Raw genomic sequence first — 17,663 nt, forward strand, 5'->3', positions numbered from 1 at the left:
CTCTGGTCGAACCAAGCTCGAGCTTTTTCTCTTTGCCGCGGGACATGAAACAATGAGGCTCGAGCCAGTTTTAATAAAGCGCGCTTTCCCCGCTTTCAACTCGGGCGCGAGGCGGACGAACCGGCAGCGGAGAGCGATCGATAATTAATGACGATGAATAATTTACCCCTATCGATTGATACTTTTTTCTTTCCCCCCCTTCTTTTCCTTATATCTTAAGGCCGTGTTCTGTAAAATAGAGAGAAAAAGACTGCTGGTACCTCGCGCTCACCCGCTCTATCAGCTCGTGTTTTATTTCAGCCAGACTCCCTCCATCTTCCTCAGCAACTCCGCAAAACTTCACTTTTTTCATCGCAGTGTCACGTTTATAATTTAATCACTCACTCCTATATAAAAAAGGTTTAACACAGGGTTTCATTATTACCAAGTTTGAAGCACCCCAAGAAGTTCATGCACCTGTCTCTCAATCAATGCTACACCTCAACTCCTGTAGACTTACCTGTAGCACGGATTTTTTATACCTATACAAAGTATAAGATGCATCATTTGGCTTAATATCTAAACTCAAGCTTTAACCTGAGATAAAAGATATGGGTGCCAATCAGAGTACATTTTACCTCTGAGTTTGCATTTAGTGAAACTTTTACAAACTAACATTTACCCCGTACTCCCTTTATTGACAAGTAAAAATACAGTTTTGGTAACTTTATTCCAGTGTGTGAATCGATGGGGTTTAAATCTGATACTGAATAAAAAGACAAAACGTTAAACTTGAATTAGAACTGATTCAAACCAGGTTTAATATTAAAACTAGCATCATGTACAAATGATATGGACCACATATTTATTCACTGTATCTATCAGTATGTTTGGATAGATTTCAATCCAGTTCAGTTTTATTTTGTATAGCTCTTTCAACAATTGAAATTGTCCCAACTCAGCTTTAGAGATCAATAGGTTATGAAGTTGGTATGTAAAAGTTTATCATCTATGAGTTTATTCCTTATAAGTTTCTATTAATTCTAAGTTTATAATAATTACAATCTAAATCCATCATGAACTTTTACTAAGGCCTACTAAGCATTTTTTTAACAAGTGCAACAAATTCTGTTACCACAACATTAATCTACCTGTAGAAGTCAATAGTTTTGAGTAACTTGTACAAATGTACAAATTTAGGATTATAGAACACAAACGACAGTGATTGCGTGATATAAACTGTGTAAAACCCATTTACATTTCAGTCAGATTGAATATGCTGTGCTGCTTTAAAAGCTGTGGATAAAAGTTTAGAGAAAAATGCTGATCAAATAACTTTCATGACATGCACTGAAGCATTTCTATTAGACAGCGTAGTACAATTTCCTTCTTTAAAAAGAAATTTAATAATTTTAATATGCCAAGAAATTTAATTGAAAGTAAAAGTCAGGAAAGGTTAGAGTTAGAGTTGCAGACGAGGTGTGTGTTTTTCTTCAAATGCTCATTTTGCAAAATTGAACACAATCCAAGCACATCACCCTCGCTCAAACGGATTCTTCATGAGATCAGGTTGATACCCTAATGATGATGTACTGTGATTTCTGGCCAACTCCACTTGTGTTTTCACATTTTGTCTGACATGTCCTCAGCTTCTATCTCCACAAACCCTCACTCCCTCCTACTCCTTCTCTTCATCACTTCTAACAAACACCACACCAGCCAGTCTCTCTGTTCTTCGACCCTGGGGCTGTGCAGAGGAGTGTCAGAGCAGACAAGACAGGGAAAGGGATACATAAAAAGTGAGATGGAGCAGAAGGAAGGAAGAACAGAAAAGAGAGACAGAGAGAGACAGAGAGAGAGAGAGAGAGAGAGAGAGAGAGAGAGAGAGAGAGAGAGAGAGATACAGTTTGATGAATTGCAAACAGAGTAGCTGCATAGAAACAGTTGAGTCCAACACATAAAGATTGGACAGATATTGAGAACGTTCTTCATGCATTAGGCATCTTCAAAAAGCTAGACCCATTACTTTCCTCTTGTTGTTACCTTTTCACTCAAAAGTCCTTTCTTCTTCATTCTCCCTATGCTGCTGGATACAGTGTCACCCGTATGTCACCATTTTCCTCGTATTTTTTTACTTCCTGAATAGTTTCTGCTGAACCACATTTGTCCCCTGTTTAGTTTAATCATTGTAACATTGCATATGAATCATTGCACAAATAAATATGGGATTTTTTGGATGAATTTTCTTTCATTACAAATATTTGAATTAGATTTTTAGGTATGACTTAAGTCAGGTCTGTAATTAACTTATAAAAGTGCAATTATTTTAAAAATGCTTCATTGGCAATGGTAGACATTTACAGAATGGTGAACATTTACAGAAAAAATAAACAGATGAAGAAATTAACATTAAATTATACACATTTTTTATTAGGTTTAAAAAAAAAAACATGGATGATTTTGTATGGTATAATATTTATCTTTTATACATAGAAAGTTTCTATGTATAGTAGATACATAGAAACTGTTTATGTATAGAAGGTAAATGTATCTACTATACATAACCATACATATGTTTTGTAAATTTAAACCAGAAATTTGTATGGTAGATGTAAATGTTCACCATTCTGTAAATGTCTACCATTGTCAAAGAAGCATTTTTTAAATAATTGCACTTTATTAAGAGAAGCACATCATGTACTGTAATATAGGTCTTTTGAAACTGATAATTTGAAGTAGAGCTGCTGCTGAAGCTGGCCCCACATGCAGGGCCCAAAGACATATCAGATTACTGTGGATGGTACCACTTAGAAACCATATTGATGTAAATGATCTGATAGCTTTGCTACAATGGGTACAAGTGCTACGATATCTTTAGATTTATAGATGTACTTTCGGATCATATACCCCACAGTTTTAGAGGAGAATTATATATAATCATAGCATATGATGTTACCCAGATGAGCATTAGTCCTTTATTAAGTTGGTACCTCTAAAGTATTATTCCTCATATCATCCCTGACATAATACCTTAAAGTTTACATCCACCAGTAGTTTTCTTTCTTTTTTCACTTTTTTTTACTGTTGCTGCAGAATGTTGTTGTCCAAATATGGGTGCAAACGAATACTAGCGTTTTTGTGCATGTTCATGAACAAAATGGTACATGTTTCATTGGTACATGGTAAATTATTTTCTAAAATTTTCCATTTTTTTTGTAAATGACACAATTAGATACACAAGCCCATGCTGTAAATGCAACAGGAAGATTGCTATATTTCACAAAGTAAAAAAAGAATTGTGTAAAAAGCATTCATATTTTGATATAAATAAAGCACTGAGTTTAAATAAAATAATTTAAATAGCTCCAAAACTACTAATAAATAATTTACATTAAATGTATTTTAATAAATGTTTTATATTTTTTATATTGTACTTGAAATTGTAAGCATGCACAGTGCTGTTCAAAATAATTTACTAAAACCATGTTTGTAGCTTAAATTTAGACTGCTGTATTATATTTTTTTATTTTTTAGCATTTGTAATTGCACAATGCTTTTCCATGCAATGTGCTAGTGTGTTTGTTGTTGTACATCACTGTGTATCTCCATATCTAGAAGTGTGTACGGAGATGTATTCCCAGAGCTGATAGTTATAATGTTTCTGGGGGTGATGGGAGGAACTTGAAAGCCCTGTGCTGCCCAAATCAAAACTAACAAGGAAATGATGGGGGCTCCTTTATCTCTTCACCTGCCTGGGGGGAAAGAAAGGGGGGGTAAGAGAGGGAGATTGGGCAAAAGTAGTGGGGGGTGGACTGGCTTCCTCTTTGATTTGTAAAAAATGCATTACCTCCGAAATCAAACGGAAAATTACTGAGTGGGAGTAAGAGAGGAAAAGAGAGCGAGAAAGAGAGAAAGAGGAAGAGAAAGAGAGAAAGAATTGGTTTGTTTACTCTGTGGCCGAGGTGGTAGAAGTGTTAAAAGTATGTAAAAGCATGTAAAAGTCATGCTGTATGTACAGCTCTATTTTACTCAAATTGTACTCAGTTTGAAGGAAACCACAAAAAAATTTTAGTGTTTGGGAAAGTATTAGTTGAAGAAGTAATAGAAGTATTTATTTGTCACATATACATTACAGCAAAATGAAATAAATGTCCTCAAATACCCCAGTTTTTTAGAAAGCTAGTGTCAGATAGCAGGGTCAGCTACGATACAACACTGGGTTAAAGGCCTTGCTCAAGGCCCCAACAACTGGCAACATGGTGGTGCTGGGGATTCAACCTCTGACCTTCTGATCAATAAAACATCAAAAATAGGAAAAATACTGTGACTTAAACCAAACTGTGATTTCAGTTATCATTAATATTTCAGTGTATATATTTAGTAGTACATTAGGCCATAAAGCATTTCCTCCAGATGTGTTGAGCTGTAGTGTGATTCAGGCTGAGCATCAGCTTAAAAGTACATATTCAGTTGTCTTCATGCGTACAGGAAGAAGCATGCGAGCTTTCAAATTGTCTCTGTTGGTAGCTGACGTATTATAAGGCAGAACTGGCTGGTGGATGGTTGATAATTGAATTCCAAATGATTTTGAAATATGATCTTAGTAACGAGTCAACCATAATTCCTTGCAACCTTCTTTGAACATTAAGAAAATATTTTGCTTAAGATGATAATATGTGCAAAAGTAAACAAAGATGATCAAACAATACTTTCAGTTAAAAAAAATGTATTGAGCAGTTCTGGAAGTCCAGGATGTAGTGCCAGATGTGTAAGCTTACACCATAAAGAAAAAGATGTAAACTTGATTTCTGAAGAACAGAAAAGGCCAAGTACTTGTAGGATGTACAAAAAAGGCATGTAGAATTCTGGGATTTAATAATGTGACAAGAGATGTATATAAAAAAAAAAAAAACATCCTACACAAATATCCTAAGCAACCTGTCTGCTAGTAGAACTGTCTTGCTTGTCTTCATAATGATGATGTGACCATAGCGCTCATTTGAACCTGTGTCTCGTGATGGTTGGACTTTTCAGCAGTTTGCTTCAGAACTAATGAATAGGTTAGAATAATAACAAGAGAAAAAATAGCATTTCTGTTTATAGGTCGATGTATAGATAAGTAGAGAGTGTAGATTTAGGAACAGGCTAATAATAAGGATGGTGTATTTTCTTTTGTGATTTCAACACACATAACCTTAAGAAATATATTATAATTACCGGTATATAGTTTTTAATTCCGGTGAATTATTCTCAGATCATTTTCACCAAAAAGTAATAATAGTAATAATCTGTGGTTCTAAACATTAAAGCAAAAAAAAAAAAAAAAGATTGATGTACTTTACAGTATACAAAATACATAGTTAATTATTTCTAATAGCATTATGTACTCACTATGGTTTGTGTGTCTAAAAAACCAGAAAGATAATTAACTACTTAATTCTTGGTCAAGAATGCACTGGATCTGTCCACACACTCATTCACACCTACAGATATTTACAGTACCAAGTCTACATTTGGAAAATTTTTGGGAAATTGTGCAAACTAGAGAACCAGTTGGAAGCCCGTATGCTGAACGATAGAAAATATGAAATTCCATACAGTCAATAACCTAAGCTAAGGATTAATTTGTGAACCCTGGAGCTGTAAGGTGGCACCTGGATAACTACAGTGCATTTAAGGTATATCTGTATTAAAGATGCAAACAAAATAAGCAAAATAATTGTTTTGATTTCATTGTGAATGCTTTGGATTAAATTAATTTGCATTAATTGGCCAATACCAGAAGGAAAGTGTGTGTTTCAGAAGAAAAAAAACAGATAAAGAAATGGAAGATGAATAAAAAAAAAAAAAGAACAGAGATCAGAGAGCAAGAAGATATAGTAGAGATGGAGCAAGTAACTCTGTAACTGGACATTTCTAAGACTAAAGGCAAGAGAGAGAGAGAGAGAGAGAGAGAGAGAGAGAGAGAGAGAGAGAGAGAGAGAGAGAGAGAGAGAGAGAGAGAGAGAGAGAGAGAGAGAGAGTGTTTGTGTGTATGTGTGTATGTGTGTGCAAATGCATTGAGTGCATGGAAGAGAGAAGTGCCTGGAGTTAGCAATAATAATTTATACAAACACACCTTAATAATTCACGTTCCATTTCAATGCTGGAGGGAAGATCCAAAATTCACAGAGCATAATTAAATAGTGTAGTAGAAGAGACGAGGGAAGAGAGAGGGAGAGAGGACTGAGGCAGTGAGGGAGAGACCAGTATTAAAGGTACCATGTAGTGTTTGTTTTTTTTCACTCCAGCATTGTAAAACAACCTTTATATTATTGTGACATCCCAAGTAAGAATGTATTTCCCCACTTATACGTCCTTTTTTTTTTTTTTTTTCTGCCTTTGACAATACACATATCTGAAATTCTTTTAGATTAAATATAATTCATAGTCTTAACATATTTAATAACAGTTTACTAATGTTTAAAACAATTAACTAAGCCTATTTTTAGATGTGCTTAATAGTGTCCATAAAGCACATCTAAAAATAGGCTTAGTTAATTGTTTGGACAGTCTCACTGTTTGGTCCTACTTCATAGCTACAGACATATGAAAGGATCTTATTACACAAGTTCTTTGTAATGTAATGCTCATTGATCAGACACTTGTCTATTGGGGGTTAGCTTTCAGCAAAAATATTGAAAGATATCTATCAAATGAATATGTTCTAAGAAGTTTCTAAAGTCACCGGAATTATATTTTGTGATTCAGAACAACGGGTGTGATGTGTAAAATCATATATTAATGCTGAAATTGCAAGTTTATAGTAGATGATGATTTTGTATTAAGGATCTGGCTTTTGCTATTGATCATGAGTCTAGTTATTACAGAGCATGTGTGTGTGTGTGTGTGTGTGTGTGTGTGTGTGTGTGTGTGTACAGGTGCAGTGGAAGCATGGACTGTAACTGTGTTAGTGACCTGCTCCTCACTCCACCTGTCCCCGCTCTTTGGACACCAGGTGAGCAGAATCATATCAAAGAACACACTTCTTTAAAATGATTGAGGTTTAGAGTTATCAAAATGTTTATCAATCAAAAAATAGAATTGTAGTATTGAAATCAAAAATGCCAAAATACATTTTTATTGATTAATATGCTTATTATGCTTACTGTTCTGTGCTTGTTTTAGAGCTAAGTTTAAGAAGTTTTATACTCAACCCCTATGTGCATACGACATTTAGACAGCTGTGCCCCCTAGCAAACATTCAAAAAACCAACACGTCTCATCCATGTCCTCTATCTTTCCTACGTTTGCTTTCCTCAGGCTTTGCCTTTCCAGACTGGGCCTATAAGCCAGAGTCTAGCCCTGGCTCCAGGCAGATCCAGCTGTGGCATTTCATCCTGGAGCTGCTACAGAAGGAGGAATACCAGGGGGTGATTGCCTGGCAGGGAGACTATGGCGAATTTGTGATCAAAGATCCGGATGAAGTGGCGAGACTATGGGGAATTCGCAAGTGCAAGCCTCACATGAACTACGACAAGCTTAGCCGTGCACTGAGGTGGGCTTTCTCAGTGTGTAGGTTTAATGTGTGTACATAGAAAAGAATGTCTAGAAACTTTGTGTAATTCAGCTAACTTTTACTACATGCATTCACTAGACTCTTTAATAGGAACACATGTACCCCTGATCATTAATGCATTGTATTGAGCAGTCTAGTGAGCTTTTCAGCAAGTCCTGGGATAAAAAAAATACATCCAGTGAGTGTCAGTTTGTGATGATAAGTGAGATTATGGGAGGTCACTGGTTTAAGCTAAAAGAAAGTCAACATTACTCAAATAAGCACTCTTTACCACCTTATTAAGCAGAAATGCATCTCAGAAAGCCCAGTAGTCCAAACCCTAAGGAGTCTGAGGCTACTGAAAGTGGACATTTAAAAAATTGAATAAGAACAGATGTTTTTTTCAATCTTTACAGTCCAGTTTTGCTGAGTCTGTATAATATGTGCCTCCTGTTCTGAAAGCATTACCAAAATAATTGTTTTGTGTGTCACGCTTGGGCACTTTTTTAAACATTTAAAACCATTCTACTTTTCTCACATATTGGAGAGAAACAACAAATGTAAAAATGTTATATAAAAGAATCATTATGTAAAATTTTACAAAAGTATATATTTTTACATAGATATTTAATATCTGGTTCATATTTTTATATTCATTTTATTCATTTATTATGTGTCTTTTCTTAATGTTTCTCATTTTCATAGAGACCATCAAACAAAGAACTGAACAGTTTAAAAACAGACAGATAGATAGATAGATAGATAGATAGATAGATAGATAGATAGATAGATAGATAGATAGATAGATAGATAGATAGATAGATAGATAGATAGATAGATAGATAGATAGATAGATAGATAGATAGATAGATAGATAGATAGATATGGATCCTTACAGCATGTATTATTTTTGTCAAAACCTTTATTGAACAATACCAAACTTTGAATTGATTTGTAGCATGAATTTTTAATTGTTTTGTGTATCAAACCAACCCCAATCTTTTTTCTTGCATATTTAATTTATTTACCGGACAATTCCATCTTTCAGACTTCTTCCTTTTTATTCTCCATCACACCCCCCCCATCCCCTCTTTAATAGACACTGTCATGGCTGTTAATTGTTATGAATTGGTGCAGGCCATAATTGGCCTCTTTGATTAGCCTATTCTAATTGCTCAATTAAGGGACAGTGCTCAATTGCCATGCAAGCAAAGCGTACAAATCACTGGTGTGGCAGGTTGCATTATGGGCACTTGTGTAGCCTACTGAGCTGAATAGAAGGAACCCAACCATAAAACGCTTTGGAATAGGAAACTGGGTTTAGCAGGATGAAGTCACTGAAAACAAGCACATTATTTTTATTATAATGCTACTACTTTTTTTTTATTATACTACTACTACTATGTACAACCTGAATATACTCGAATATATTATTATACATATTTGTTAATATATATATTACTTTCTTTAGCAGAAAGTCGTATTAAAGTTATTAAGAACTAACGTTTTTGAATTTTAACATATTTAGGAAGACATTCAGCATTGTTTTGATGCTCCTATAATGGACACTTGCAGTCTCTGGCCTAGTTAGTCGAAAGGAATATAATATTGCATTTACATATTTCTAGAGAGCATGTTTTAATGATTAAGCTATTTATAATAAAATAAATCTACATTTAATGAAACAAATAGGATTAAAAAATGTCATGGTATAAAATATGTCATCAAATTATTAAACTGTTTTATGATATTGCTTATGCATGGCAAAAAATGAAACCGTGAATATACATCTTTTTTTGGGGAATCATGGTAGAATATATTTGAAAAAACAAACAGACAACAGTGTGTTTATTTGAAAATATTTAGATGTTTTATTAATCAGTCTACTTTGTTGTGATTGTGATTATTACTAGCATTTCTGCTTTTCTTACACTGCTTTGTATTTAACATTGTGTCACTAACCTCACCAATCCTCCTTTCCTTTTTTCAAATTTTTCTCTTTCTTCTCTCGCTGTCTGTCTGCACTCTATTTACTCATATCATTCTCCAGGTACTACTACAACAAGCGCATTTTGCACAAAACTAAAGGAAAGCGGTTCACCTACAAATTTAACTTCAGTAAGGTGGTCCTAGTGAATTATCCTCTGTTAGACATGGCCAGCTCTCCTTTTCTGCTAGCCCAGAACCACTTCAATGGAGGGGCAGCTACAACAGATTGTAGCCCTGTGACCCCGGAGGTATGTGAGAATTGTTGGATGACCGACATATAATCTTCTCTGTATGTCTAAAATAAAAATGTGAATATGAATTGAAATGAGGTACAGCTGTTATGTATTTCAAATTATATGTGTGTTATAATGCAGATATATATAATGTATAAAGTGTGTACAGTAATCTACATATATGGCAGCATGGGGTTAAAGACTATGAAGCATTGTTTAATTGTCTGCTAATAATCAGTCATTAGAATTCAATCTATATGTTGATTCAGTAAACACTTACAAAAAATAGGAAACTACCTATAGATTCATGAAGTATAAATAGATATATCCATTAGATTAAATTAGATTAGATTAGATTAGATTAGATTAGATTAGATTCAACTTCATTCTCATTGTGCAAAGTACAGAGCCAATTAAATGCAGTTAGCATCCAACCAGAAGTGCATAAGCGGCCTATTTACAATAAATAGCAATATGTTAAATGAGGGTATGGTCCATATGTACAGAGGTGAGAGTGATTAATGTGCAGAAGGTGCAGTAGGTAATAAGATATGGTAGATAATATATTAGATATACCTATTAAAATGTCACATATATTAAAAAAAAAAAAGCCGTTTTCAGACTGTGTCCTGTAATGAACAATGAACAATTTCTATACCATTTACAATATTGTGTGAAAGTTATCAAGACTATGGAGTCAAAAAGAGAGAAAGAATAAAGAATGTGGCGGTTCTAAAGTAAAGTGAAGGAGAAAGAAGAGTGAAAAGACAAAGTGGGAGTTAAGTGGCCTTAAAACCAAAGAAGATATTATCCCTGCCATCTCATTCTCACCTTGGCTGGTGGATTCATTGATAGTATTGATCCAAAAAAGAATATAAGAAATTAAAGAAGAAAGAGAGTATAAGATTGCTCACCGGTGAATACCGGATAGTCACTCAAAAGTAAGAAGTGACAGATGTTCTTGATCATTGGATGGTGGTATTAAAAAGAGTGAGTTGCTGCTGCGATTCTCACTAACACCAAGAACTATAGAAGAGTTCATAAAAATAACTCTTCTGTATTTGGTTTCTTCCTTTTCTTTTTTCTTTGCTTTCCTTCACCTGTTTTCACATGCCCTTTTTGTTCATTCCTTTTTATTTGTAACCTCTTAGGCCTTGCAGTCTTTGTTTCCTCGGTTGCCCGATTCTGGCCGTGGAACTACTCTGTTTGACCGTGGCACAGGGGCCCCAGAGGGTGATAAGCTAAGATTGGACACTTTTCCATTCCTTGGTTCAGGTGAGTGAGAAACATGTACGAAGAAATGTATGGGAAATATTTTAACGTGTATTATTATTTACAGGAATATACTTTAACATACAAATCATTATAAATATACATCAAATATTTTGAAATTATATAATGTAATTACAGCAATTGTATAATTTCTAATAACATTTTATAGCGTAACAACAATGATAATCATAATAATAAATTATTATTATTATTATTATTATTATTATTATTATTATTATTATTATTATTATTATTATATGCTTCATATACATTTATAAATTTTAAACCCAAGGTTATGTAGTGTATTAGGAATAATAAAAGTAACAACATATCTGTGTTTATGATAAATATACCTAAAATACAATTTATAACAATTTAGTCATTATTAAGTTCAACAATTTTCTCATTTATAATCAGTAACTTACATGTTACTAATGGAATATAATTTTTTTATATTGCGTTTCCTCAAATACATTAAAATTGCAAACTCTATTCCTTTTAATCTTCTCATTGAAGTCAGACATTAAAAAGAAACTGAGGTTTAAAGGTATGTAATTATGAATAAAGTAAAAAGATATCTGAGGAATCACAAAGGTCAAATTAAGGGTAAATTCCAGTGCCTTTAATCTGTCGTATCAAAGATTGTTTTTGTTTTTCTCTGTGTCCAGGGGTAAGTCGGTCAGTGTGTTTCCTCTTACTCAAAGAGGCTCTAATTTATACATTTTTTGATTAGCTGAAACATGTTGGACATCACATGCAATCTATCAATTGACAGTGCATTTGCATACTATCTAATTAGGATTCTGGGTCACAGAGTTTTTTTGGCCTTGGTAAGCAGAACAGTGCATCATATGTTAAACATATATCAACAGATATTGACACATATGCCATTCTGTCTATCTCTAGAACAAACATGTTTTTCTAACCAAATAACCATAAATACATTAAACTAAAACGAGCACACGTGCAATAACATCAGAGAGTAACGTAATTCATTATAAACTAAAAAAAAATTGATTATAATTGATTACTTTGTTAATTATTAAATAATATGATAAAAGGCATATAATTTAAAGTTAAGATTAATATAGGCTTAGTAGAATTTGTATTTAAATCTTTGAATTAAATGGATTAGAAAATAAACTGGCAGAGGTCAAAAGATTGTCTTTTTCTTTAAGCTGATGATCTCATTGACCTGATCACCTGATGTAAAGTGTAAAGGAATGTCATTGGAGAAGAAAACATTTACCTCTGCAAACTCTACTTCTCATTCTTGAAATCAGGTTTTCATACAAAAGGACTTTTTAAAAAAGTGTTCTGTAAGGTGGGGATTAAATTTTGGTGTGTGTGAGAGTGAAATATGTAAAATAAATATTTGTGCTGGAAGAGGCAGTTGTGTGTTTCAATCATTAGGTAAAATCAGATCCTAATTCGATCCAAGGCATTCGTTTGTCATGTTAATGCTAGTTTATATTTGCATTTTAGTAGACACATTTGAATTTTAAAGGACAAGTTTCAGCATATCCCCTGCGAAAGGTCATGCAGCAGTCAATGTATATGTGTGTGTGTGTGTGTGTGTGTGTGTGTGTGTGTGTGTGTGTGTGTGTGTGTGTGTGTGTGTGTGTGTGTGTGTGTGTGTGTGCACTCCTTTGTCTCTAGTCCGTATTTGCTTTAAAGTATCAGTGCATCAGAATGTGTGTTGGTGTGGAGCACGTGTGTGTTTTTGTGTGTATGTGTACATACCTCTCTACCCTGACTTGCCCCCCTTACTTTGTTTGTCCTCAGGTCCTATTCCTTCCTCCTCCCCTTTTTACCCTGATCTAGCTCCCATGTGTCCTCCCTGTCCTAATCCCTTCCCAGGCAGGAAGGTCCTAATTGAGGGTGCAGGCTTCAGTTTGTGGCCTGTGGGCGTCCATTACTGTGTTTTCATAAGCAAGCGAGGCCTGCCTGACTGATTCAATATTCATGTGTCTGCAAGCTACTCCTGGCCCAGAACACAGAAAGACTCTAGCACTGTCAAATTAGGAGTGCATAGCAAATAACAGGAGAACGGGAGAGTGAGAGGAGAGAGAGAGAGAGAGAGAGAGAGAGAGAGAGAGAGAGAGAGAGAGAGAGAGAGAGAGAGAGAGAGAGAGAGAGCGAGAGAGAGAGAGAGAGAGAGAGAGAGAGAAGGAGAGAGTAAGAGAGAGCCAGAAAGGGTGTGAAGATGAGGAAAGTGTAAAGGGAAAGAAGTCATGAGGGTGTGAGGGGAAATGTGGAGGAAGGAGTTTTGCCAATGTGAAGTAATTTATCCAACAAGTGTTTTAATTAATGCAGCTGCGTTGATACTTTCCGAACCTTTCCAGTTGAAAGGTTTTCTTGGAAAATTGATTTCTTCTTTAATTTATTTGTTTTGGATCATTGCATAAAAAAAAAAAAAAAAAAAGATAATATTTGTTGTGTTAACTCTACTTAATCCCACTTCTTCTCATCTTTTCCTCCTAACAGGAGCCCCCTGCTATTCCAAACCTCCATCCATGTTGGGTCCTTACCCCCGTAACCCTGCATTTGACTACTCTTGGGGCTTCAACCCATATCTCCCTGGGGCTTTATCCCTCAACAACTGCCCTAAACTGCCCCCAGGCTCGCTCTACCCCTCACACTTCTATCCAAATCCACTTCAGTCTAGCCTGGCACAGCTCCCTCATCCATTTTCCTCACTCCTGCCTCCTGGGGATACAGCAGGAGCAGAACGTGCTCAAACAGGAGGAGCTAACGGCTCAGTGGGTGGTCAGGCACCACGACTCTGCATCCCATCATACCCAGGTAGTTTACTTCAAGGCCGGACTGAGATGGGTATTTTGGGTTCTGGCATGGGTGAGAGGGAAAGAGGAGAAAACATTAATATTACAGGGGTAGCTGGAGGTGGGATTGGGGTGGGATTAGGTTTAGGCTTGGGATCACTGGGGTTAGCAAGTGGAGGAGGAGTGCAGAGTCCATCAGATCGACGTGCAGGAATGAAACAAGACCCAGGGTCAGATTCTGAGTTGGAAATCACAGACCTGAGTGACTGTAGCTCGGAGAATGAAAATGAGCCAGACTTCCATGCCAGCCAAGAGAAGGAGAACAGGATGGGAGGCCGACCTCACATTCCTGAAGCTAAGACAGCAGGTCTGGGTGGGACCTTACCTCAGCTCTCTTCTCTTCCTCTATCTATATCCCCCCATCCACTCAAAAGCCTGGTACCCCTGACTCCTCCACCACCATCTCTTCCTACATCTCTTTCTCCTTCCCTTATCCTGGTTGAGCGGCACAGAGAAACAGAGACTCTTAAACTTACCCATAGTTAAAATGCTTTGTTTAGATGCTGGTTATATTGAGCACTCTCTGCCTCTATCTCTTTGTCAATATACAGAATATTCTCACAGTCTAAATTTATACTATACATTTTTTTTTTCATTTTAGTCTGAATGGTTTTAGCCAATTTTTAAGTTTTGTTATTTCTGTTGCACTATTCTTTTTGCAATTCATTTTCAATTAGAAAGCATTTCAATTTTACCAAACAAAAACCTTTGAAATAAATATCCATTTCTTATTTATGACACATTTATATAAATATTTTAGGTTATAAATATCTAATATATTTCCACTGCTTGAAGTAAACTAAATATATATTACATGTGCCATGCACACACAGAATCAGAACACGTTTATGTGCTGAATTACTAAGAACTTGTTAATTCACTGCATTCTTTTTTCCATTGGTTTCAATGTGAATACAAAAGCCCAGATATTCATTTCATTTGATAGAGATCATGAGAAAAAAAAAATAATAATAAAAAAAATAAAAACTCTGAAATGTTGTTCTCTCTAAACATAGGGATCGTCTGTAAATTCATTGTAATCATGTGAATCGGCCTATAAATGTTACATTTTCCGTACATTTCTCATAACTTAAAAAACATTGAGGTAAATTATGACAACATTTACCAATACCATTTATTTAATTTTGTTCCAGAAATTTATAGAATTATTAATATTTACAGCTATTTTCCCCCTTTACATACAAATGTTCATTCCAGACATTAAACTGCTGTAAATCTTGGTCTGATTTAGGTGTATTGCATACATTCTACATACATTTTTACTATAATAATTCAACAATTGTTCTATAACACAAGTACAAGCAACATAAAGCAAAGCTAATTGCGACAATGGAACTTAAGTACAACTGTTTGAAAAGCAATTCACCTGTGCAGTGGGAAAACCACTAACAAACACAGACATCTAGTGGTGAGATGTGATTTCTACAAATAAGGTGATTGTGAATAGAATTTCCCTTCTTTTCTTTTTAAGGAACGACCCCTAACCCTTAAAAATACGTGTTTTTATCTATTTGTTCTATTGTACATTTGTCATGTTCATGCAGTGCTAAAATGTCTTCTTATTTTAAATAGATATATGTTCTTTGCTCTATAAAAAAAAAAAGAGATCGAGTAAGAAAGTGCTTAAATTTGCATCTATATATTTTATTATTGTATATAAAACATTTAATTTGTATTATTACTATTATATGAGATTGATGTACTGGTGGGATTTAATTCTGTATTTAAAATGATTATAGATGCTGGGGACTGTAGTTGCATAAGAACTATTTAAAAGAAAAAAGCACTTGTTTCCTGTGGTTTATATGTGAACAGAGATAAAAAAAATAAAAACATCTCAACTCCCATTAGTTAACATTTACCATCATTTTTGCAGAGGTTCAGGAGTGAGACTATAGCAGAAGGTTAGTATTCCACCACTGCTTTTTTGATAGTTTATATTCCCCAAGGGATAGTTTGCAGTAATGTTAGTAATACTGGGGTTTTGCACTTTTTTTGGGAGAAATATTTTGACTAATGTTTATTTGTATTAATAGTTGCAGATAAAACCTTGAAAATCAGTAATGAAACCTTTTGAATATCAGCACATTGAATGGCAGAAAAAACAATTCGTTTAAGCAGATCATGCAATATGTAAAAAAAAAAAGATATTCATGAAGTCACTGGTAAAGTTTTCTCAACAGACAAACACAATAATATATCTGTAGTTTACATGAAATAAAATTGACTAGTTGCATTTCAAATTTTACATCACTGTATTATATGAAACTATCAGTGTACATAGGCTTTACTTTGTATATTTGTGGTGTACATGAAAAAACAAAAAAGAGAATTTTTCTTTGCGGTAAGGTTTATTTGTTGTTTGTATATTGTAAAACTGAAAAAAAAGGAAAAAATGGGAAGACAACATGAAGTAAAAAAAAAAAAAAAAAAAGAACTTTAAAAGCAATAAACATTATTCTGGAGGTGTGACTGAGATGTGATTATGAGAGTTCAGATTTGTCTTATGTACAGTTTAATATTGTATGAAATCGGGGAGAAGAAATAATACAGTTTGAGATTTCCACATGTCATTATTTTGTATTTCTTTAATTCATGCCACTGATACATAAATGCTCCTACCCTTCAAGCTATTTGTTCGACATGCATGTTGGCCACACACAGAAAAGAGCTCTTTATTCTCGACACCTCGTAGTGTCTCCATGTTTATAGAGTTGAGGTCTATCGTAACGACTCTAGTTACAGTACACAGAGTAAATGACAGTTAATCAATATGCATATGAGACCTTTCAATTATTGGGAATATTTTTTACAACACATACCAGCTGTTCTTTGGTGAAAAGGATTTCTGCTAACACTGTGTGTGATGGTCCGACTCAGACACTATGGCTAGTACAGTAAAAAATAACTGTTTTGATAAATGGCTATTCTTTCAAAAACCAAATCTAAAAAGATAAGCTAAGTAAGACTGTAATTACAGTATGTTCTTGAGAAGTGTGTGAGAGAGAGAAAGTGTATTTCAAATATTTCATTCTTAACTGTTACGCAAACCATGCCAGAGTAAATAATTCCTTGGCAAATATTTTCTCTCACCAACACATGTCCTTAGGCTCTCACATGAAGATGTCACACATTTTAATGTGTACTTAGATTTGACACACTTGCATTTTTTTATTAAATTAAATTTATATAGCAATTTTACCAACAGACATTACCACACAGAATCTTTACAGGGTTGCAAATGTATATTTATATTTTCATCCCTAAAGAGCAAAAATGGCTATTAAAGAATCCATGAGATGACATGAGGAAGAAACCATTTTCCACCACTTTCCAACACAAATATAATTCCATCACAAACTGAATTTTACTAACAATAACCTGATGATGACCTGAAGCTTTTTCATTTTGTACCCAACACAATATACCATATATAATATATTCTATTTATTTAATTTTAATGACATTTCAAGTCATTACCAATCTGTTAAGTGGTCAGGACATCGTTGTTGCTTTTACTATTTGTTTCCTGCGATCATTACTTAAATATAATCAGTGCTGTAAAATGTTGATAATTATGCCGCAGTCCATTCCGAAGCAATCTTGACCACCAAAAGTTCTACTATTCAAAGGGAAAACCCAGTCCACTATGTAGGGCTTGAAATAAAGTAATTTCATCCAAAATATGGTGTTTTGTTTGTTGCACAATCACTAAAACACTTGTAAAAAAAAATGGCTGATGTGTGTGGCCCTCTTTCTAGATGCCCTGCATAGAATTAATCACTTTGA

The 17,663-nt window shown here is 34.5% G+C and overlaps 1 protein-coding gene across 1 annotated transcript; it reads left to right on the top strand.

The window, feature by feature from the left end:
- Window positions 1-6,905: 6,905 nt before the first annotated feature.
- erfl1 (Ets2 repressor factor like 1) lies at window positions 6,906-14,845 on the top strand. Its single transcript, XM_083529974.1, has 5 exons — window positions 6,906-6,976; window positions 7,282-7,516; window positions 9,567-9,753; window positions 10,890-11,013; window positions 13,498-14,845. The coding sequence occupies exons 1-5, from the start codon at window positions 6,913-6,915 to the stop codon at window positions 14,337-14,339; spliced, it is 1,452 nt and encodes a 483-aa protein (XP_083386100.1). The 5' UTR covers window positions 6,906-6,912; the 3' UTR covers window positions 14,340-14,845.
- The last annotated feature ends 2,818 nt before the right edge of the window (window positions 14,846-17,663 follow it).

Source organism: Silurus aristotelis (assembly GCF_946808225.1).
Source record: "Silurus aristotelis genome assembly, chromosome: 25".
In the NCBI taxonomy this organism is placed as follows: domain Eukaryota; kingdom Metazoa; phylum Chordata; class Actinopteri; order Siluriformes; family Siluridae; genus Silurus; species Silurus aristotelis.